Source organism: Pangasianodon hypophthalmus, chromosome 1, assembly GCF_027358585.1.
Source record: "Pangasianodon hypophthalmus isolate fPanHyp1 chromosome 1, fPanHyp1.pri, whole genome shotgun sequence".
NCBI lineage: Eukaryota > Metazoa > Chordata > Actinopteri > Siluriformes > Pangasiidae > Pangasianodon > Pangasianodon hypophthalmus.
The window spans coordinates 2,998,056-3,022,951 of record NC_069710.1 but is presented as its reverse complement, the minus strand read 5'-3'; the positions used below and the strand labels follow the sequence as shown (position 1 = coordinate 3,022,951).

Genomic DNA, 24,896 nt, shown 5'->3' with positions numbered 1-24,896 from the left:
CATGATAACCTATGCTGTCTAATACTAGTCTAATGTTATTATGTATTGATTTATCTTTCATAAAACCAGACTGTGATTCATTAATTATTTGGTCTAAACCTTTCTTGAGCGTATTGGCAAATATAAACGTTAAGAGCTTATGATCGCTGTTCAGTAAGGTAATGGGATGGAGGTGATCTATTTGCCTGGTTTGGGTGACAGACTGTATATTTAAAAAAAATTATATATTTTATTTAATAGTTGTTGAATACAAAGTATGCTTAACAACGAAATGGCATAAATAGTCAATTTTCAACAGGAAAATGACATGGAAGGCTCAACACATCAGAACAGATCGAATCCAAGATGGATACAGAATAGATAAATAATAATTTAATAACGAAAAATGGAAGAGGAGGGACAAAACCACTTCTACAGTACCATATATTAGAAGAAGATCAAATGATTTTAATGCTTTTTGAATTTTCATCTATGTAAGGGCTTCTGAGAAAGGTTTTACTTCATTTCTGAATATTCTAAATGGGGGGTTAAGAAATCTACATTTATGTATATAATATTTTGCCAATTTTATTATGTTATTAATCATATAAAACAGAACACAGTAGTCTTAGGTGACAAACAAGCATCATATTCTCGAAGGTGAAAGTAAAATTATTAGCACCCACATCTTCCCCAGAAAAGTAAAGCTCTCCAGAAGGCACCTGAGAAATCGCATGAAAAAAATCTATGTTCTGTATCTTCAGAAGAGCAATTAAAGAAACGACAAGGCATATCTTCACCTAAATCTTAGAGTTAGGAATTTATTAGAAGGATATATTTCATTTAAGATTTTGAAGTGTGTTTCTTTCGCTTTGGGGGGAAGAGGAATTTTTTTGTTCTGATATATTTTACAGTGTTTTCATTTTTAATCAAATATGTGATCTAATTTATTTCTTAAAATTTGACAAGGGCACCAAGTTCTGATTACAGCCTGTCTTATGTGTTTGTTAGTACAATTTTCCTTCATAAATGTAATATTATATAGACATATTTCATAGACATAGTTTATATATAGACAGTTTTATATAACATATAACAAAGAGGGAAGAACTGCAACTAACTCTAACTTTAGAGTATGAAAGGGAACATCTCATTATCAGTTTTATTCCAGAAAGCACTGCATTTATAAAAGTAAAGAATTGTTCTGGATGACAGACAAATCCGTGTTTTAAACTGAAAGCACTGTAATCTAAGATGTTGCCATAATCATCCATTAGACAGACTGTATTAGTAGTATGAGGCTCCCAGTATGGCTGACGTCATAACTGTGAGACAGTGATTAATTCAGAGGAAGGTGGTCGCAGGGAAAATGGCGTCGGTTTCGGAATTGTACGATGTCACTTGGGAAGGTAAATAACAGATTTTTTTTTTTTAACTGTATTGACTGTGTCGAGATTATGGGTGTTCATATAATATTATATTCCCACATATCTGGATCTTATATTTAGCTAACGCTAGTTGGATAAATTAGCGCTAAAAGCTAACGTGTTAATAGCTTGGTGGTAGAGTGCTAACAACAGCTTAACAAGCTACTTAGAATGTATATACGCCATGTAGCTATCCCTGTAGCTGTCCCTGTATCTGTCCTTGTAGCTGTTAAAAGAAGCCTTTTGGGATTGGTGTCAGAAATTGTAAGTGCACTATAAGCTAGCAGGTGGCTAGCTTCATTACAGCCAGTTAGCTAGCTTAGCCAGCTTCTCAGTTAAGTGTCTGTGTGATGCTAGCTGGCTGCCCAGGTGTCACACCATTAAAGAGACAAGTGTAATCCTAGAAGGAAGTAGCAGGAGCACACTGAGGAATTGAGCTTTGCTATGAACGTTTATTTTCATCACATAAACCTTTATCTGGCTATATTTAAGAAGAGGTTCCTTGTCAGAATGACTACTGCTCTGCCTAAATCTAACTCTATCTCTAACCTTTACCTCAGTCACCAAAGTGAGGCCTTTAGGCTCATTTAGGGTTTTTCTGTCAAATTATGAAGGCAGTTCTTCTCACTGGATCCATCCAAATGTGCCCAAAAGGTCACCAAAGGTCTTAGATATTACTACATTTAGTCCTAACTAAGATATAAAAGTATGTGCCCCCCTTTCCAACCACACACACACAAGCTTTCGAATGTTATCACTAATACTTACTGGATCCCAGACACTGTTAAAGTTCATCTAGCTGATTCCTAGGTATCTGCATAGATGCTTCATAAGGTTTGATGCCTGTTATTTTGAGATGTCAGTAGAGCTGTCACTATCGATCATGTTGGTAATCGAGTAATCTGACGATTATTTTGACAATTAATCGAGTAATTGTTTTTTTTTTATTCACAATAAAAATAGACTTACATGAACACTAAATTCACGTAAGATAATTATCGAATCTCGCTGTTTTATATAATTTGAAAATTTCTATCAGTCAGTATTTGATATTTGACCACTGTTTTACAATATAAATGCTACAGTAGTTATAATTCCTTGATTTGTGTGATGTGTAACCATGGAAACATGTAAACTTAAAGCAGGAGTTATGACCTGATTATGAAATGTGGGATGAATACGCGGTGCACATTTGGAAATATCTTGAAGTATTCACATGTTGACTTCAAATTTCATCAGAGATAATTATCATTTTTATCCACGTTCTATTAAATTGTGCGCTCTGACTGGTGTTTAAGTGGTGAAAAACTCTTTCATAATGCAATGCGAGTATATCTCACACACATCACACACATCATACACATCATTTTCAGGCTTGTGTAAGTTAAAATTATTAAAGAAAAATTAAACTCTATCTAGTAGTGAACTTCTGATCTGTGAAACCTGGATGTCGCCTCTTCAGGTGCTGCAGATGAAGATGTGCTGTTACGGTATTCGAGTTCATTTTTGCAGTGACGGCAGACAACAGTGTTGTTTTTCACATCTAATGTAAAGTGCTCCCATACAGTTGACATTCTTTGTCATTTGTTGCACGGACCCTCATCTGTACACTGCCGTGCCACCGCCATTTTGCCGAATACTCGAAATGGTAAATTGTAGTTGAGGACTTTTTTAAAATGAATTTAATCGAGTAATCGCGACAGCCCTAAATATCAGTATTATTACGTTTTATCAGTGTAGATACAGTTTTGATGTTTAAAGGTCTAAAGCCTGTTTGTGGTTCTTTCGAGCTTACACTTCAGTGTGACGTCAGAATGCTGATGTAAGAAAGATGTAGAAAGAAGAGTTTTGGGATCACGAGTCACTCATAGAAGTATATCTTTCTGGTTGGAAGGTTGAACTGTTTGGTTTTATAAAACATAATACTTAAGATCATGTGTTATAAGTAGCAGTGCACTGATTCAGTATCGAGTGTTAGTCTCAAACGCTGTCTTAGTATCAGATCGGATTTTTACATATTATCCAGTCCACTGACACAATTTTTCTGTGAGCGTGTGTGACATTGACAAAATCTCACACATGAGCACGCATAAACACAGGACACCACTTTGTCTTAAACCACGTTGCCGCTGTGCCGCATATCGTGTATAAACAGCATCTCTCAGTGAGCTGGTTCAGTTATTAACAGCGTGTCGTTGTGGGAAAAGTGTCTCGTATCAGTCAATACGCAGAGCAGTGATAGTCATTAGTAATTATAACACATTCACACTTTGCCTCCTATTTAGACATCTAATTTTAATAGTATTATTGTGTTAATTAATTCTGAAAGCAGATGATAACTCGAACATGGGGATAAAAAAACAGCAATAAGAAGTCACTAGAGCAACCAAATAGGAACCATATGTTATTTATGATTGAGTAAAAAAAGAATTTTGGTTCAGTTTTATAGCAAAGTGTCATACGAAGGCTAGCGCTAGCTATACCTGTGTTGCAGCGTTAATTATTTTTATGCTTAATTTTGTAAGAAATTAATTAACTCTGGGGTGGTAATGACCCTTGGTGGTAATGTTGTTGATGATTTTCCTATCACAGCAGGTCCTGAAGTGTTTTTATTTTTTTTTTTAATTGCTCATACCAAATAAATTTGCCAACATTTTTAAAATTTATTTATTGAAGAACAGCACACTTTTTGTCCACTTCTGGTTGCGTGTAATGTTGTGGAATGCCAGCGAAGCAAGGTGATTGCTGTGATAAAGAGTCATTCCCTCACTAGCCTCTCTTTAAGACACATAAGTCACAAAACGCAGCTTTGTTGTATTACTGAGAAACTGGAAAGCCCTCTGTGTGGGCAAGAGATTTACATCTGACTTTTTTACCAAGCGCTGACACTGGAGACTCCTTCCACTTCTCACAGAAAACTTCACCATAATCAACTTTTTTTTTCTTAAAAATCCATTTATGTGGAGCATATTACGCTAACATATTATACTATAGAAGTGATAATATATCAGAACGAGAGCGTAAATGTAAACCTGTTTGAGCTGCTGTTAGAGAAGATTAATCAACACCTTCAGAGTAATCAGAATCAGCAGTACTTCAGTAAGACACAAGAAGACCTTTTTGCACTATAAACAAGCTTGTCATCATAGATTGGCTAATTGAGTGAGTGCTAACGCAGTGGACACGGCTGACTCAGTCAAGGCTGTGTGTAAGTCTCACACTAAAATGATCACAAGGTGTGTTTTGTCCTTGCAGCAGCTCCATTACTGCTTCACGAACAGTGCAGGATGTGGAAGAGTACCTGGATGTACTGTTGCACTTAACTTTCAGTTTGATCATTTGTTAAGAAATTTTAAAATTAAACACATGGTCTAATCCTCTGTCTCCACTGTTAGTCTGAAATGTAATAAATTGTTGTAATGTTCTGTATATAACACTACATTCTTTGATGGCTTTTGTCTTGCAGAGATGCGTGACAAACTCCGAAAGTGGCGGGAGGAGAATTACAGGAATAGTGAGCAGATAGTGGATGTTGGCGAGGAACTGATCAATGAACATGCGTCAAAGCTCGGAGATGACAGTAAGTCTGAACTCCAGCTCTACAGCGTGGCTTCATTTCCTTCTAGTCCACATCTGTGGTCACCTTGTGGCCGTAATGGGGTTAATGTATTACTGGTATTGGATTTGTACGTACTAATATCAGCTTTAAATGCTCAGGCTTCATATCAGGTTCAAGTCTTTATTCAAGGCTTCGTTGTCGTTCCTCTCATCCCAGGTGTCATGTTAGGAAAGAAGTATTGTTCCACCGCAGTGCTACATTTAACAAGAACCAGTGACGAGTGAGACAGAGGCAGTGCAAAGTCAATACGTGCAAACAATGGGCCTCATTTAACAAGCCGGATACAAGCAGATTTATTCGTAAATCATTTGTATGAGCGTTTACACAAGAAATTTGGTATTCATGAAAATCCTGTCAATTTGTGAAAAGGTTTATATTCTACTATTGTGCAGACGTGGGCTTGATTTTCATTTGTGAAAAAGCTTTTGTAAATCCTTGAGAATGTGATGAGAATGTCCTCCTCGGATAACAACTCCTCTCTTAACTGATGTTTTTATGTCGTCGTCTTTGTTTTCAAGTCCGTGACTAACGCAGAATGAAGCCTCGGTAGCAGCTTTACCTCTCTGCTGGGTTTAGTGAAAAATGATTGCTAGGCTTTTAAAAGCAATGTTAACTCTTGAATTCTTTTCTCTTGTATTTTACTCTTGACTGGGAATCAGTTGTCGAATTTCAGAAGGTAAATGGTGTGACAATGCTAAAGCCTGGTGACCAATCAAGCAGACTGTCTTTGTTTTCAGATGCGTTTTCCCACTCGGCATGGAAGTGATATATTTTCACCTTATATATGTTCGTTTGCTCGGCCATGGTTTCCTAGCTATGTAGCTTAACAGCAGATTGACATGACGCAGCCATAAAGGTCAGGATTAATGTTACTCCCTGAACATACAGTTACACACTACCAGTTAAATATGTAGCACTATTTGATGCCGGTAGATTGCGCTTAACAGGTTGATGACCACTACCATAAATCATACTGCAGCAACCCTGTGTCAAGCACAGAAACACATAAATAACATTAAAACCACTGACGGTTGAATGAAGTGAATAACACTGAGTATCTTGTTAAAATGGCGCCTGTCAAACTGTTGATGATGTCACTTCCCGAACTCGGAGTTGAGCTGACCGTCCCAAATTCCAGAGTAGGAATTTGCAGGTGAAAGTTTTGTAGTTTTGTAGCAAAGTAGGAATTCTGAGTTGAGGGGGTGTTTTCTTTGGTTTTTCCAAGTTGGAGTTATGAGTTTTAGTCAAACATATCTTTCTCAAACAATAAGGGGATTAGATCTTTTTGTTTCATTTAGTTTGTTTGTTAAATAGTCAAGGATGTGAATTATTGCCTCTATCTATCTATCTATCTATTTTTTTTTCTGCATATTCTACTTTGATACCTGATAATAATTTAGAGGGATCATAAAACTTGCATTTTGTTTTTTATTTAGTACTGCCCTGAATAAGCTGTTTCACATAACAGATGTTTACCGTATAGTCCACAAGACAAAATAATAACTGAATTTACACAAATGAACCAGTTCAAAAGTTTACATACGCTTGATTCTTGATACTGTGTGTGTTACCTGTATGATCAGTGACTGTTTTTCTGTTTTGTGATAGTTGTTCATGAGTCCCTTGTTTGTCCTGAGCAGTTAAACTGCCCACTGTTCTTCAGAAAAATCCTCCAGGTCCTGCACATTCTTTGCTTTTCCAGCATCTTCTGCATATTTGACCCCTTTCCAACAGCGGCTGTATGATGTTGAGATCCATCTTTTCACACTTAGGACAACTGAGGGACTCGAACACAACTATTACAAAAGGTGCAAACATTCACTGGTGCTCAAGAAGGCAACACGATACATCAAGAGCCAGGGGGGTGTAAACGTTTGAACAGGATGATCGGTGTAAATTGTTATTTTATCTTCTGGGAAACATGTAAATATCTTTTGTAGCTTTTGAAGAGCAGTACTAAATGAAAAATATAAGATCTTTAAACAAAATAATGGCTCCCCTGGCTCTTAATGTAGTGTGTTGCCTTCTTGAGCATCAGTGAATGTTTGCACCTTTTGTAAACACAGTCATTCTGTATACAAATGTCTAAAACCTTGCTAGCTGAGTGTGTTTTTCTCACACAGCGACTGTCATACTATGATTAAGTCGCTGGATGTTTATGTGCGGTAGCCAAATGGATATAAACCTAATTAATTCAGCTTATAATCAGATAATGGCTGTCAAAATGCTCCGTGCGTGACGCTCCTGCACCGCAGTCACAATCTTTAAATGCAGTTTCCCCCATTACACTTCAAATTAATGCTGTAACTTTACTTGTGAGCTACAAATAAAAGAAAAACATATTTGAGCTCAGGAAAGCCTCTAGGTTTTCATAACTACAGTAGAAAATGTCAAAATATCCGCACATAAATGGTTTTCCCAGGCTGCTACACACACATATCATATATACAAAAGAATCTGCAAATAACCTCATATCCACTGGCCTCTGTGGATCATGAATATGTAATACCATGCTTGTTGAATTATGACCAGACTGTTCAGCCCCAATATTTCACCCAACCAGACACTGACAAATAGCACTAATAATACGATTTAAGGCAGCGGAAGATGTAACCGAATGTTTAAGGAAGTGAGTCAGTTTAGAAAGCAAAGCTTTTCATTTTGTGCTGAATTTTTTTGGTTTGTGTAAAAAAATTATTTAACATACAAGAAGCCACATTTGAAAACACAGTATCTGCAGGGTTTGGCATGTTTTAAGAAGAATAAAACCATGCCCTGGCTTTCACACTGTCCACAGTGATATTAGCACATCTACATTCTCCTCCACCACGCTGCACTTCTTACTGATTTCTCAATGCTTTATTCCAGATTTATTTATCCACCTTATTCATTTTCAACCTCAAAGTAGTTTTTAGAAATTCCTTCAGTGTTTGAGCTTTTTTAGAGCTTTCATGCAACGTGGGTTAGGCATAAGGATAGAAGGATCTACTATTTGAATCTACTATTCTGCTATTAAAAATAAAAAATTACTGTTTATTGTGAGATTTGTGACCTCTCTGTTTTATCATCAGGCATTTTTTTAAATTTACTTCCTTCTGCCTTGATTTGTTTCTTGCATCCAAAAGGCCTTTTCCACCACAGAACAGCAGAACATTTATAAATAGAAATGATGGAACTTTTTCATTTGGCCCACAGTGAAGTACCGTGCTCTTGTTAATGTTGTAGTTGTGCTCAAGATGGCACCAGCAGGACCTCCAGGTACTCACAGGTGAGGCTAGGAGCACTGTGTGTTCCTGAGTGTGTATAGTATTGTACTTTGTGTGACATGGTTAGCTTAACCACAGATTAATTTTTTTTTGTTGTTGTTGTTTGAAATTGGAGAAAATTGAGCCTTCAAAGAGTGAAGAGACACAGACTGTGGTGATGATGATGATGATGATGATGATGATGATGCAGTTGCTTTCATTGTCATGACTATAAAAGCTTAGTTATCTCTCCTGTTTTTTAAAAATAAATAAATAAATATTTAAAAAATTAATTCACGTTCCACTGTTTTCTGTTTAGTCCAGTTTTTTAATATAAAGTGCTAAAAACACGTAAAAATGTTCCTGCATATGATAAACAAGGCAAGTATCAAAACATATTTGCTTAAAAGTTACCAAAACTAATAATAATAATTAGTTTTAATATTAATAATAAATAATAACTAGAGATGGCACCGATCGGATCTCGGAAAAAACCTATCATTATAACAGATGAAAGATTGGAAGTGGATTTGGAAAAGAAATGTATTTTTGGAACTGGAAGTGTTTACATATAAAGAGATTTGAGTGTTTTATCCTGTTTTATCCAGACTCTTTTGTCCAGATTGGTTTTATTATATTTATACATTGTACTTTATTATGTGTATTATATTTATAGTATGATTTTTGTGGGAATGAGTTTAACTGTGAAGTGCTTCAGATTAAAAGAAATCATTTTCAAGCTCAGTAGTTTTAATAGAACAATATCGGATGGTTGTCTGTGTCAGCTGATACTCAAGGTTTCAGTATGAGTATTGGAAAAGAAAACGGTATCATGTTGGTGTCGTGCCATCTCTGCTAATAACTGATGACGATGATGATGTGGTTGTTGCCTTTCTTTCTTTCTTTCTTTCTTTTTTTTCCTGTCTTTCTTACTCTTATTTACTAATGAATATTTGTTGCTTTCAACCCTTATGATCCAGGTTTTCTGACATGATGATAAATGAGAAGAATATAGGCCAAAAATCCACACTGTTTCAGTCAAATGTTCTTTTATGTATCAAAGCAAATGGCTCCGTTTACATGCACATCAAATTAATACTGGAATATTGATGTGCATGTAAACGTAGCCAATGAATATCACTCTTTTTTTTTAATTTCCTTTTAGATCAACTCGGTATCTACTTCACATACATTTTTACCAAATCAATTTTTATCCGTTTATTTATGACCTTCCTGCAACACAAATGTGAAACGTGTTCCATTGGAAGAGTGAAGGCCGTGTGATGAGCTGCACATATGGAGAGCTTTATTTAACTGTTTTGGCTGCTGCAGTCATTATGATTCATACAGTATTTAAGGAAAGAGGTAAACACTTAACACTGCCTGGTTTTATTGAAACCAGCTCTGAAACTGGCTGTGAAACAAGATGGTAATTATCAAAGCAAGACCTGAAATCATAAAAAGCGAAAAAGCCAGAAGGAGCTGCAGGCGTTTGTTTTGGCACATCGTTTTTGTTCTCGCTCAGTAAGATTTTATTGCTCTTTCTCAATTAACAAGTTTCAGCTGATGAAGTATGCACAGCCTGTGAAACACACTTGTCTGATATGGAGCATTAATTCCATTAATTGGTTCCATTAGCCAAGCCCATTAATCAGCCTATTTTTTATTGTTGAAGTGAAAAGGTCACACTAAAGTTTTGCTAAGCATTTGACTTTTATTAGCACTTTGTGGAAACATGAGGAAATGTATTTTGATGATTGGCAACAGGGCACCTTTCCAAACGGCTCAAGAATCTCTTATTGGTGAAATAATAAGTGTGAGTCTTGGCAGAAATATTTTTCACTTCTGTGCTCCCTAAATTTATTTTTATTTTAATTCATGGTGCTAATCGTGGAGATATGGATAATTATTTCGCCTTGGCTTTTTGTGCCATTGTGCTAATGGCTGTCATATTATTTAGCAAGGTCTTGGATGTTTTGATCAGGACTAAGAGTATGAGAGTTATGTAGATATGTTTAAATGTGTTGCAGCATTCTGTATGCAAATCTCCTGACTGTTTCATAAGAATTGTTTAGTAGAACTCGCATACATCAGCATTTAAACAAGAATCCTTTTAGGAGTGATGTTAGTGATGTTAGTGATGTTGAGTCTTGCATATACGTTTTCCATACGATTTGTTATTTTTTAATTTGTCATCTTCAGTACCTGCCTAAAAACTAGGTTTACTGAATGCCGCCATTTTGTATTTCTCTCTTCTGCGCAGTTTGGATAATTTATGAGCAGGTGATGATCGCAGCGCTGGACTGCAGTCGGGATGATTTGGCCTGGGTGAGTTTCTAATCTCCCTCCTTTATCCTCCCTCCCTCACACAATGTGCTGCTTTGGTGCCCTGTTATTCAGCCAGAAAACATGGACTGGAAAAGAGTAGCTGAAGATTAATTCAAGGACTGTGAAAAATATGTATTAATGCAGACCTGCCAACCAGGAATGCCGCATTTTAATATCAGAGTACGCTGCTATGTGTTCTCAATAAAATTTGCCAAAAGAGGCTCTTTTTTTTTTTTTTTTTTTTTTTTTTCTTTTTCTTCCTTTTCCTCCCTCCAATAAAATCAGGAGATGAACCAGTTGACCTGAATCTGGAATGATTGACAGTTGCATAGGTTTTGAACTTTTCAATATTTACTGATCCCCTGAAGCCCATCAGTTAACTATATTTATTAGGGAAAATTTTCAGCCAAGAATTGTCAAAAGTGGCCCTATTTTGGCTGAAAGAGATAAAAGGCAGATTTAAAAAAAAAAAAAAAAAAAAAAAAGATTAAACAGACCTACAACAAATCATCATATCTAACACATTAAAAAATTAATGGTAATGATAATTAGAAAGCCTGTCAGTACAGACCTGTTCAAACAGCACGGTCTTGGTAGAAACCAGAGTGCACATATATACAGGGTTTTACAGTAACCACCAGGTGATTGGTGGGGAAAAAGCAGTCACTTTTCTGTGTTTAGTTAAGTTTACATGAACACTTTCTTATTAATTGCTGTATATAACATCTTTTTCATAGAACAGGAAGAAAGTGTTTGTGCATGTAAGATTTTCTAGCGCCTACATCTTAAGTGAAACGCAAAAGCGGCAGCTCGGTGTGGTTACCATAATACCCTGTATAATTACCCAGACTCCAGTTTCTACCTTAGAGAAGTGATTTGTGAAAGGCCTATATACTGATATGATCGGAAATTTAGTTACAAGAGTTACATTGAGCTGACTTAGTGTTAGCGTTATGGGATTACATGTTGATGTACACTAATCAGCCATAAAATTAAATTCACTGACATGTGACGTGAATAACATTGATTATCTTGTTACATTGGCACCTGTCAAGGTGTTGGATATATTAGGCAGCAAGTGAACAGTTAGTTCTCGAAGTTGATGTGTTGGAAGCAGGAAAAATGGGCAAGTGTAAGGATCTGGGCAACTTTCACAAGGGTCAGAGCATCTCCAAAACAGCAGGTGTTGTGGGGTGTTCCTGGTATGCAGTGGTTAGTACCTACCAAAAGTGGTCCAAGGAAGGACAACCGGTGAACCGGCGACAGGGTCATGGGCGCCCAAGGCTCACTGATGCGTGTGGAGCGAAGGCTAGACCGTCTGGTCCGATCCCACAGAAGAGCTACTGTAACACAAATTGCTGAAAAAGTTAATGCTGGCTCTGACAGAAAGGAGTCAGAACACACAGTGCATCACAGCTTGCTGCGTATGGGGCTGCGTAGCTGCAGAACGGTCAGAGTGTCCATGCTGAATCCTGTCCACCACCCAAAGCTCCTATAATGGGCACATGAGTATCAGGACCATGGAACAATGGAAGAAGGTGACCTGGTCTGATGAATCACATTTTCTTTTACATCATGTGGATGGCTGAGTGCGTGTGCGTCACTTACCTGGGGAAGAGATGGCACCAGGATGCACTATGGGAAGAAGGCAAGCCAGCGGAGGCAGTGTGATGCTCTGGGCAACGTTCTACTGGGAAACCTTGGGCCCTGGCATTCATGTGGATGTTCCTTTGACACGTACCACCTACCTAAACATTGTTGCAGACCAAGTACACCCCTTCATGGCAACAGTATTCCCTAATGACAGTGAACTCTTTCAGCAGGATAATGCGCCCGGCCACACTGCAAAAATTGTTCAGGAATGGTTTGAGGAACATGACAAAGAGTTCAAGATGTTGGCCAAATTCCCCAGATCTCAATCCGATCAAGCATCTGTGGGATGTGCTGGACAACCTTACCTCACAACTTACAGGACTTAAAGGATCTGCTGCTAACGTCTTGGTGCCAGATACCACAGCACACCTTCAGAGGTCTCGTGGAGTCCATGCCTCGACTGTTCAGAGCTGTTTTGGCAGCACAGGGGGGAGCTACGCAATATTAGGCAGGTGATTTTAATGTTATGGCTGATTAGTGTATATATTCAGAGGTTTTCTGAGACATTTAGAATAATGTAGCATTATTAATTAGGCATCGTTTGGTTTTTTTTATGTGTGTAGAAGCCGACAGAAAATTAGCTCTTCAACTGAAACACTGATTCTAAGGAAGAGGGAAACTGACCATGATGCTGATGGACTAAGCCATAGAATAACCTTTCCTTTTTGACCAGAAAATCATTAGATTTGATGAGCACTATTCCTCACCATGTGAAAAAAACAAAGTGTAGTTCAGTGTGATGAGGAAATTCCTGGTATAGTAGCTGGTGTGGGTTTGTGGGTACCCTTAGTGCACCACTGAAAGCTCTCTCTCACATCAGTAATTTTTCACTTTGTCTCTCACCTGTTATTATAAGCCTTAAAACTGGAAAGTTATTCTGTTTAACTTTATAGTAAGCAAAGAACTTTGATGTAATATTGCTCTCTCAGACCAGTTAGTTTATGCGATTTTCAATAGGCCTTGAATTAAAAAAAAAAAAGATTTTTGCATATAAAAACCCAAGCATGTAAATAAAAATGAAATGAGAGCAGAGTGATGTACATGTTGTCATAATCCAACAAGTTCCCACACATTTTCTGTTTTTGTACATGTGCTTTTATACACAGCTGTGCGTGCTTACACTACAGCTCTTTATATTTTGTACAGAGTTGTCTACAGGAGCTGAAGAGGCAGTTTCCAGACAGTCACAGAGTAACACGATTAGCGGGCATGCGGCTCGAGGCTCTGGAGAGGTAAGATTAATTAGAGCCCAAATTTAGCAAGCTTGTCCTTGGGTGTTTGCTGGGGTGTATGGAGGGTCTGATCGGTACGCAGATTGAGTAGTAGGGTGGGAGGCTGTTTATTTAGTAAGCCACCATTCCACTGACTAAGTGGGAGAGCGAAGGATCGTTTCAGGATTTTGTGGTTCTGTGGTTGTTTTGCCCAAGTGAGGAATTCCCAGGGAGGAAGTGGTGGGTCTCGCTATTATTCTGGAGGCCCCTGTTTTTTTTTTGTTTTTTTTTCCCCCTTCCTTCTTTCTTTTGCATCGGCTCTATGTGCATTAGAAATATCTGGATAGACTCACAAACATAGACTATCTCACATCTTGTTTTCACTAGACCCTTTCGTTTCAGCAAGCAGAAAGAAATAAGAATCAATGTTAATATGTTTATATTTCATGAGTCATCGGTTTTCAGTCTGTGCACCATATCGACTTGTTTATCACTCACGCCATAATTGAGAGAGATCGCTTCTGCACTGTTAGATTAAATAAACTGCAAATTTCAGCCTAATTGCCATCAGACGTGCTGCCTAAACGAAGCCCTACACACGCACATGTTCACACGCACACACAACATGCCTGAATCCTACATAAATAAAGCCAAGTGGTGGAGGCGTGCTTGCCTATTGCTGTGTTATGTTAGATGTGCCAGAGTGCAGTTGAGTAATAAAGTGGATGTTAGAGTAGAGGTAGAGTGGAAGTGGAGCTGTTCACTGATAATAGGATCCAGAGTTGCTTCTGTTGGCAGCTGTGAGCACAAACAGGTCTTAATCATGAGGACACGGTTTGTAAGCTTTTTTTTTTTTTTTTTTTTTTTTTTTAATCACAAATTTCTCTTTATATTGCACTCTTACAAAAAATCATCTAGCACTCTAAAGGGTTCTTCTCGTGTTCCTCTCCTTCAGTAATTAAATTATTTCTCATTTATTTTGTGATAAGGAATCATTTCAGAAACTATATTGTCTGTACCAAATATCAAACAGTGCATTTATTTCTTCATAAAAGTGAATCTGGTTAGTAAATCGCCTGAGTTTATTATTTTTTTTACTCAACATGTAAGGAAACAAATCTGGAAATGATGTGTAATTGGTGATGCAAGTGAAGACTGATGTGTTTAGAGGTTCAGCAGTCTTTGCAAATCCAGAAAAAAAAAAAAAGTCTTAGCAATTATTGCAGATCCAGATGTTTGTATTCATTTGTGAACTTGATTCATTTTTAAGCTGCACAGAGACCCTCACAACAGACAAGCTAGACAACTGTTTATTTCCTTTCTTGGATACGCCACTAATCTGTGCTAGTGCTCTGCGTGGAGTTAAGCTTTCCTGTATACAAGATGTTGATTGCCTTGAGCTCTGTTGATTTCACTGCTGCCTAACAAATGATGACACAGCTCTTTACTTTTAAAGGTATGATGATGCCAACAAGTTGTACGATTCAATACTGCAAGACGATCCTACTAATACGGTAAGTAAAGAAATAAAGATATAAATAAAGATCAGCTTGCTATCTTTGCTATCTTGCTTAAACTGTGTCGCGTCAAATGGACAGGAGTTCTGGAGCAAGTCATGTAATTTCTGCTAACTGTCTGTCTGCATGCTCATTTGTCTCTGTCTGTCTGCATGTTCGTTTGTCTCTGTCTGTCTGCATGTTCGTTTGTCTCTGTCTGTCTGCATGTTCGTTTGTCTGTCTGTCTGTGGGTGTGATCACTCACTGTCTTGTAATTTTTTTTTCTACATTTGTGATATTTGTTGAGTTTAGAATGTTGAGTGCTTTTTTTTTTTTTTTTTTTTTAAATAAAGATTTCTTTCCTGTATTTGACACACACACACACACACACACACACACACACCATATGCAAGGGGGAAGGGAAGTATCTATATAATTCTGTTAGTAGTATTATACACTTTTCAGCAAATATAAATGTTTCAAGACATTCATTTTTTTCTCCTCTTCCTTTAATCCCTACATTACGGTCAGGTATTTTTTTGGCGTGGCAAAATAGCCGGTGCACTTGAGTGGTAGAGGGTACATAAAAGTGCATAAAATATGCATAAAAGTGATTTGCTTCTGCCTCTTTCTATTTTGCTTTGCACCGAGCCTATCCAGATGAACCTTAACACCACAAATCCACCAATCTGGGCAAATTAAAAAAAAACAAAACAACAACAACAGTATGTGGCTTGCCAGTCTTTGAGACTCAACATGGAAATGCTTATTATTCTGCTCCTCCATTAACATAACGTCATAATTCACAAACAGCAGACTAGCTATGTGGCTAAGAAATCAAAGAAATTCTCAAGGCCCAAATCTGGCGTCACCATAGACTAGGACGTTTAACGAACATTTTCTAATAATCAGATTGCACATCAGTGAATAATGTGAAGTTCATTACGAGTTGAATGCCTTTTTTTTTTTTTTTTTTTTAATTTGATTTACACTGCGTTTCAGTTGAAACATTCACTGCAACCAAATATGCAGAAGTTTTTCCAATCTGTCACCACCACCCCATCCTGCCATCACCAAACACATACTTGCTGTTAATTTATTCCACAAGGACACGTGGGCATATTAAAAATAAATGCTTAATGGATTCTCAAAAAACAATCTGTTTGTTTTGGCTCCTTCCTGAAGAAGCTCAACACAATTCTGACACATGGACTTGCTTAGACGTATTAAATGTTTTCTCTGGGCTGGCAAAATGAAGCATAGACGTTTGCTATTTGGACTTCATCTGAGGATTCCACACCTAACAGTCAGTCCGTTTCGAGCCCATGGAGGCTTTGCTGACAAAGTCAATAAACTCTCACGTGCGTTGATGCAGTCACCTCTCTCTCTCTTACTCTCCCACTTTCACAGATTGCACTCCCTGAATTATCGTCATCCTCATCTCACTCGAAAAGTTTCACTGCCTGTCCTCAATCCCTCTTGTATTCATTATATCATTACCGTTGATATTTATTTTACTATCTGCTTCTTTTGGCTGACAGAGACCTCATCACTCTTTCTCCATGTGAAAACAAGAGAGCCTCTTTCAGGCTAGTCAACCAAGACACTGTCCCGATTCCCATGATTAAATTGCAAACACATTAAACAAACAGGAGTTTGAGATTACTAATGCAAAATGGATAGTGTCAAAACAGTTTGGCCAGACCTTTTTTTTTTTTCCTACGATCTGGCGTTTGTACATCTTTCTGTTCCTCTGCTAACATAATACATTCACTCGAGGAAACCTGTTTCCCTTGTTTTCACATATTGTCCAAGTTGAACATGGGATGTAATGTGCATTACATAGTCATATTTACTAATCAGCTCTCTAAAGACATCATGTTCTTTCTGAGCCATGCATGATTTGATAAAAAATATGGAGAAATTGTGGTCCATTATTGAATCATGGAGTTTAAATGTAAGTAGATCTGACCAGAGTATGTGGTTAAAAAAGAAAATTTTATTGTATTCTGTTGCAGAATATCTTTATTCTGGAAGATATATTGCTGTAAAAGTTGCTAAACATTATCTAGAGCATAGTCAATTACGTAGTAATGCAATTATGAAACGTAATTTTCTGAAAAGCAGACCATTTATTTGAAATCTGTACAGGCTTTGTAAGCTCTTTGCGGAACATGGCTTCTGCAGTCCGATGAAACCAAGATGATGTCAAGAAAATCCTACAGAAACAGCATTATTTGGGGTTTATTTGGGGTTAATCAGAATAATTTAATGATGACAGCTGTATGATAATTACTTTTGAACATGAGATTGAATCTGAGCACAGCCACATCCGTAATTATAAAAGGGTGTGCACACTTATGCGATGAGTTTAATGTAAGTTTTTTATTTTTCCCTAAAATGTTTCTGATTGTTTTTCACTTCATTTTTATATTTTGTAATTTCACACTGAGGGTGGGAAAAGTTCTCACATGATTTAGCTTGGTTTAATTTTTTCATCGCTAAAAATTGCCATTTTATCAGGGGTGTGTAGACTTTTTATATCCACTGTAGCTTTTTGTTGTTTCCATCCATTGGTGTCTTCAGTTAAGGCCCTGTTGTACTCTTTGTGTGCATCAGTGTAGATAAAAACTGATTAAATTCTGTCCTCCATGTCGGGCGTAGGCTGGGTAAGAATCACCCACTTATGGGAACGTTGTGTTAATAGGCAGGTGCCCTGTGAACTCTTCTGACAAATTGAGGTCCAACCCACAGTTCTATGATAGGATCAGCTTATTTCCTGATTTCCAAACACCCGCCACCTCCCATTAGATTCTGTGTCCTCAGACCTGTGGGCGGGAATGGAACAAAACAGAACTGCGCTGCAATGTCCACCAGGCCATATTTTTTTTTTTTCCCACAATCCAAAACTCTGGCTAGCAGATGGGCTGACTGGCAGATGGGCAGCAGAGGCTGTGGTGTGGAAGTGGATGACATCATCTGGGCTACCTGTCTTTGTTGGTTTGGGTTAGACTTATCTGGACACTATTTTCTCATCGTGGAATGTGAGAAGGGAGAGGATGATCCAAGAAAATGGCGGAAAATTGGAGTCTACGGTGAAGACTTGTGAGGCATCCCAACATGCAGAGCTGAGATTGGAAACTGAGCTGTTGTAATTATAGGCTGCAGAATAGATGTGGTACCCATTAACCAAAATTGTTGAATCAACAAAAAATTGTTCAAGGCTTCTGTGCCATGGCGGTGTCTAAAATATGTCAGAGCTATGTGTTAGCCCTTCCACCATTTATTGTGTTCCAATACCTACAGCAACGATCTAGAGAAAATTCTCCTTTGCTCGTGTATACCATTTGCTTTTGCTTCCTTTCGCTAAACGTTGAAGTGCTCACTTATCTTGATCGCTTAGTATTAAGACCATTACTTCAATACATTCAAATGTAACTTAATTAGCTTTTTAAGATTGAATAACGGTCCGGATTGCTTAACATCTCAGTCCTCTCATTCGATCTGTAATTGACAAAGCGTATGAGGTCAACGAAAATTCCCGTAATATTAAATAGATTAGTTCTGTAGAACGATGCATCATTTGCAAGCTTAGGTTTCCTACAAGAGGGTTTGTACTGAACTAAATCTAGATGCTTGTCCAATCATGTGTGGGTGCTTCTCACCCACATGGTTATTAAAAAGCACTAAACTTGATGTACGTCAATGACACTGGTTCGGAAGATTTTGTTTTCCAACAAATCTTTCGTCTTTGCACTGTATTAAAATAACTTGGCTTTTTGGAGTTTTGGCAATGTGTATTGAGCATTAATAACTTATAAATTATTAACCAAAATATTCGATTGAATTGCAAAACCACAATTCGGTTATGCACAATTTATGTGCCGAAAGCAGCATTGACTCCTCCTTAATACCCACTGAAAGAAACATTATGGTCTGCAGGCTAGTTAAGGTGGACAGTTAAAGAAAGTTTGAATATATAATCGATGAGAGAGAGCAAGAGCAAGATTTGAAAATCCTAGTTTATATTTCATACACATCAAGTAGTATCTAGATGCCTTTTTCTGTAAGGGAGGACGGAATTGGCTGCGTAATCCCTTTGGCCTGTGGGCCTGTTGAAACAGGAGTGCAGCTATAAACACCCATCTCCTCAGTGTGAAGGCTTTCAAGTGCTAATTCAGAAAGAGTGCTGACAATGACATGGTCAGTCTTCTCGAAATTGTTACCTCTGGGAGAGTGATGTGTTCAACATGTTTTTACATGTTCCAATCAGTCCCCGTCATTCTGGAAGGAAGAAGGTACAGCACAGTGGCTCATTCTGTGCTTTGTAAAAATATTTACAGTTCATTAAACCTAACTTCATGTATTGCCAACATTACCAGTAACCCACAGATTTGGTTCTACTAACAAAATGTCAGTGTTCCATATAGATCATCTGCTGCTGTCTGTTTTTTGATGGCCTAATTAGGTATTAGGTTTCAGTTTGGGTTTGGGGTGCCATATGAAGTTCTTTTGAAGTGTGCACGTGTGTGTGTGTCAGCACTGTGTCTCGCCTGGTGCACTCAGCAGAGCTGGTGGCTGTGCCTGCCTGGATGATGGATAAGTGGATTTGGAGTGGCAACGGTGTCGGAACAGTTTCAGATTTATGGCTGCTCACATGTGACTCATGCCCTGCGCAACAGGGTTTGGTCTGCAGTGTGGGAGTAAGGAAGAGCCACTCTATCAAATGCCAGTCCATAAATAATCTATGTGGCAAGACTGCACACTTCTATGGTCAAAGCTGCACTTGTACATTTAAAAAAAAAAACTCCTGGAAAAGTCAAAGAAGCATTCGTAATGCATTATGATTTAGACTGATGAGAGTCTTATCCGCCAGAAGGTCGCTTCTGAATTAAAAAGGGGAAAAAAAAAAGTGAACGTGATCTAGTGCTGATGCGAGCTAAGCCTAAGGAGCTGCTGGGTTCATGCTGGCCTGAGCTTTAGATTAATATATTAATTTCTCCACTTAAACATGATGAGTCACCACTTATCTGGTCTGGCTAAATGTTCACCACTCCTAAGTAGAAGCCTCATGATGTCAGAGTCTATCAGCATCTGCAATAAAATCTTTACAGTTTGTAATCTGGAGGATCGTTGTCATTAATAAAGTACATTGCAAAGTCTTTTTTTAAGTCTGTAGCGCAACAAAGTCTGTATTATTTTTCTGTGTGAATAATGGCTTCACTGAAATGTTTCTCTGACCTCTGTGAATAAGATTGATAAGACTGATCAGTATGTAGCATGGACAGGGAGGTGAAAGTGCACATTCCAGCAGGTCACTCCAGCAGTACCCTGATCACTTACACATCTCCTTGCTTGCTTTCTTGTGTCCTTTTTTCTCTGCACCAAACACTTGAAGCTTCAGAGCACTAATCCTCTGTTGATGTCTCTCCACAGGCAGCGAGGAAGCGCAAGATCTCCATTCTGCGAGCGCAGGGCAAGAGCAATGAGGCCATCCGGGCGCTCAATGAATATCTGGAGCAGTGAGTGTTTTACAAGCGGATTTGGGCCCCGTTTTCTCCTCCCCTTCCCCTCCACTTTTTAATTAAAAGGGGCTTTGCCTTTTGATTGAGCTGGCCTCTGAGCCTTTCCTTAACCCTGCTTTTGTCTGGCAAAGAACCTAACTGTCACTTTGTCTTGCAGGTTTGTGGGAGACCAGGAAGCATGGCATGAGCTGTCAGAACTCTACATCAACGAACATGAGTAATGACAATTGATCTCTTATCTGTAGTTGGTGTGTTTGGTAGTCATTTTAGCATATGAAAACAAGGCTTATTTCATTGTTATTTCACACTGTTCATAGAGGTCACCAAAGCTGGTAATGAATTTTCAGGAATTATGCCAAACTGACCCATCCTCTCTCTAGATAAAGGTGTAGAAGTGAATTAATTTGAAGTCTGTAAGCTGTTTTTTTTTTGTGATGACCATCTAAACACGACACATTCTCTGCATAAGGGTTAAAGATTCGCTGTCAGGCTGTCCGTCTGAGGGAATCCTTCAGTGGATGAGCGCTGCATCCTGAGGGGTTGTGGGACAGCCCGAGGGAAATCCAGAGAAATGCCAGTCTCAGTCAGAGGCCTGCATTGAGCTTGGGATCTGTTTGTCACATGGAGTAGGGCTTTAATAGGATTTGCTCCTTAAGCCCTCTTTCATACTCTTAGGATAAAACTCCCCCTCCACTGATATCTGTGTTGCCAGGGGTTCGTGTCTGCTAGACATAAACATTGTACGAAAATAGTTTTGTTTATGTCACTTTTTCTCTATCCCTCTTTAATTGTTTTTGGCTTTGTGTGTATGTGTATGTGTGTGTGTGTGTGTGTGTGTGTGTGTGTGTGTTTGGGTGGGTGGGTGGGTGTGTGTTTGGGTTGTGTGTGGGAGAGATGGTCACCGTGGTTGGAGGGTGCAGCCTATAGGAATTCGGGAGCCCAGTGAGGGGGCTGTATATTGGCTAGCTCGTGTTTTTGTGTAAGGGCTTTATTGCTGTAGTGGCCAGAGGAAACCCAGGGGTGAGAGGATTACCGTCTCTCTTAGTCCAACTTTTCTAATATCACACCAATCACTCTGACAACCCCCTGTCTACATGTGTGTCAATTTCTCTCTTTTGACCCCTGGTTTTCTTTCTTTTCTTCATTTTAGGTTACAGACTCTCTTTTTTTTTTCCCGTTCCCCTCCTATTCCTGCAAGCTGTGCATTATCACCTTTATTTTCCACGCTGTTGAGAGAGAGAAAGAGAGAGAGAGCGAGCGAGCGAGCAGGGAGAGATTCCCAGGAGAAGGTGGTGGCACTTGCTCTCCCAGCCAATAAAAACAAGACCTGATGGTCTAAGATGATGAGAAATAAACTCCTGCTATATCTCTTTAGTGCCACCCTGCCAACCGAATATATGTAGGCGGGTTTTATGTACTTTTGGCAGCTTCTATAATAGAAGTCTGAATCTTATCTTAGCTTTCGTAGATTTATTTCTTAGAAATGAACATCCCACACAACAGTTAAAACTGAGGGAGTGGTGTCCACATTTTGATATATACCTCACTGCTCCTTATGCAGTAGCTCGTAGTGGTTCCGGTATAAGCACTAAGTTTTAAAACAGTTGATTTGTACTGTTTTTGTTCCTGTACTACCTCACCACTAACAAGGTTTTAGCTTGATAGTATTCGTAGATCCTGAACTATTTGTACAAGCATGAGGATGTGTGTTTGATGGAAACTATAAAGCACTTCTGTAAGTCGCTTGGGGTAAGGGCGCCTGCCAAATGCCGTAAATGTAGATTTAACGTTGATGGAATTAACCCCCTCTAATGAAGCCCATAAGTGCTTGGCATGCTAGCATTATCATTTTTGTCTTAAAATCATGTACTATAAAATTGGCATCAACCACTCTGAAGCTCAGGTGGGGTATATTGAGCTCTGTAGCTCTGTGGCGTGTGCTGATAGCTTCTCCTCCTCCACTCCTCCCTCCCTCTCTCCACTCTTCTGCAGCCTGGGCCATGGCAGGAGCACATCTGAAAGTCTTTATGGAAAGGAAGTGGTAATTGCAAGCAGCCTGCAACCTTCCGAATGGCCTGTTCCCCACTTCTTTGTTAACCCTTAGTCTCTCTCTCTCTCTCTCTCTCTCTCTCTCTTTCTCTTCCTTCCTCCCTCCTTCACTGTCTGCCCCCTTCTCTGATCTTTGATGTCTCTTAAACATACTCCAAATCATCTGATAGACTGTTCATTTCGTGAGAGGAAGTAATGCCAGGGCTATTCCCACCAAAGAACTTTTTTCTTTTTGTTTTTTTTTTAATTAAGAGTACCCCACCCCAAGCCACCAATAGATTGTTTTGTTGCTTGTAAATGATATTTTTTAAAAAGACAGTATCATGTCACAATAATGGTCTAACTTGTGGATTATTTTATTGACAATAACCTGAGCCCAAAATGAGTTGTGTGTTATCTCACACTTTAAGAACAGTGCCAGCGTTGATAGGTAAGCAGTTCCTTTTTTTTTTTTTTTTTTTTCAAGCCAGTCAGAGTCTCCTAGTGTTTCACACAGAGTTGATCTATACAGCTGCCATCTTGGAACATGTAGGTATCAGACTATGTTCTGCTTTGATACGACGCACAAAAGTCAACCTCAGGGTCTGACCAACCACTGATTTATACTACGTTAGATTTGTCCAAGTGTGCAACCTATTAAGATTGTGCAGTATGACTTTCCTATTGGTGAGTGTGACTGCTTTTTTTTGTCCAGAGATTTTAGTTGACACTTTGGTGGCTGTTAGATAAAATACAAGCATTAATACAAGCATTTAGATGCTGAGCAGGTGGAAGATTCTCCACAAGGTGGGGCTATTATTGAAATTATTATTGAAATAGCTTTTGTGTAGCTAAGTATTAGGAAGGAAATGACACGAGGAATTTTATGTTTATCTCGGTATCTACATAAAAAGCACCATTATGTAAAAGTGTAATAGTGATCGTTCGGAGCAGTGACATTTTTAAACTAGCTAAATCAACTCACTGATAATTGAATAGAGACCCTAGGAAACTACAAATAAATGCGTTTGTAGATATGTTTGTTGCAATTAGCCAAGATTTCTTCATGCATTTTTGCCTTGGAAAGAACATTATTTCTCATTTTTTGCTTCTTTTTCCCTCTTTTTGACATTTTTTTTACTCACTGCTAGCTTATACTCAGTGGTTCTTTGTTTGAGGTTTTAAACTGGTCCAAGATTTGTGGAAAATTAGCTCTTGATTAATCTACACAAATATACTTCTCTGTGACTCTGGTGGGATAAATATAAAATATCATAGCTATTTTTTTATTAAAATGATCTCTTAAAAAGACATTTGAAATATATTAGACTGAAATAATTCTTCATTTTTTTTTTTTATTATTTTGGTTGGGACTATTTATTATTTTATTATTTTGGTTGGGACTCTGATATTTATCATGAAAAGATCCAAGCTGTAGTCTTCTGACCGTAACTCTCCAGTGCTTGATTTTGATTGGTATGGTTTGATCAAATGATGTGACCCTGAAAATCTACTAGCGAGATGAAAAGTGATCTCATACAGAGTAGCTGAAAACACGGGGGACTCTTGAGGCTCTGGAGCCTTTAACAAGCCCCTTAAAGTCATCTGCAGGTTTTGGACACAGTCTGGTTCTATTTGTGTGTTGCGGGTTTGTTTTTGTGGAGCATTGCTCTGTAAAATTATTTGATTATTTGTGGGAGGGAACAGTTGGAAAGTCTGTGTCTATGTATGCGAGAATTCCATCGTTCTCTCTGATTGAGCCCATGGAGGGGAAAGTGTCTGTAAGACATGAATTGGTTGCAGATTAGCTTGGAGTTCATAGCTCAGCAACTCGCAGAAAGAAGTGATCTCATCTGAAAGTGACACAGTGCGCCGCTGCTCGGCAGTGACCTCAAGACAGAGTATTAAGCCTGGAGGGAAACGGCAGACAGATTGATACTATGTGCCTAGAAATGTGGTAGATCTCACACTCTCTCTCCTTTCTCCTCATCAGTTTCCAAGAACATATGAGATGGGGAAAATAGGCCAGAATTGCCAGTGCTAATGCAAAGCTACATCCATCATTTCACCATATGGATGTTCGCACACACTTTTCCATCAGTCCTTATAAAGGCTGATAAAAGGAAAACCTTGGGCAGAGCCATTTTCATGCTGTCAGCAAGTCTAAAACCTCCTCTACTCCAGCAGCCACTAGGCTACACAGTATACAGCAGTGCATTTCTGTGCAGTAGGATGTTTCTGTGTGCCTTGTTAATTTTTATTTTTCTTGTTTATTTGTTTCTATGCTCTATTAGTTATGCCAAAGCAGCCTTCTGTCTGGAGGAGCTGATGATGACCAACCCACACAATCACCTGTACTGTGAGCAGTATGCAGAGGTACCGTAA

General features: G+C 38.4%; 1 protein-coding gene across 1 annotated transcript in view; it reads left to right on the top strand.

Moving 5' to 3' along the window:
* Positions 1 to 1,267: 1,267 nt before the first annotated feature.
* emc2 (ER membrane protein complex subunit 2) overlaps positions 1,268 to 24,896 on the top strand; it is a 30,882-nt gene continuing 7,253 nt past the window's right edge. The window contains exons 1-8 of the mRNA XM_026914368.3: positions 1,268 to 1,388; positions 4,873 to 4,986; positions 10,534 to 10,598; positions 13,398 to 13,483; positions 14,919 to 14,976; positions 20,395 to 20,480; positions 20,641 to 20,700; positions 24,806 to 24,887. Coding sequence (XP_026770169.1) covers positions 1,349 to 1,388; positions 4,873 to 4,986; positions 10,534 to 10,598; positions 13,398 to 13,483; positions 14,919 to 14,976; positions 20,395 to 20,480; positions 20,641 to 20,700; positions 24,806 to 24,887 — 591 coding nt within the window. The 5' untranslated portion in view covers positions 1,268 to 1,348. The remainder of the gene's footprint in view (positions 1,389 to 4,872; positions 4,987 to 10,533; positions 10,599 to 13,397; positions 13,484 to 14,918; positions 14,977 to 20,394; positions 20,481 to 20,640; positions 20,701 to 24,805; positions 24,888 to 24,896) is intronic.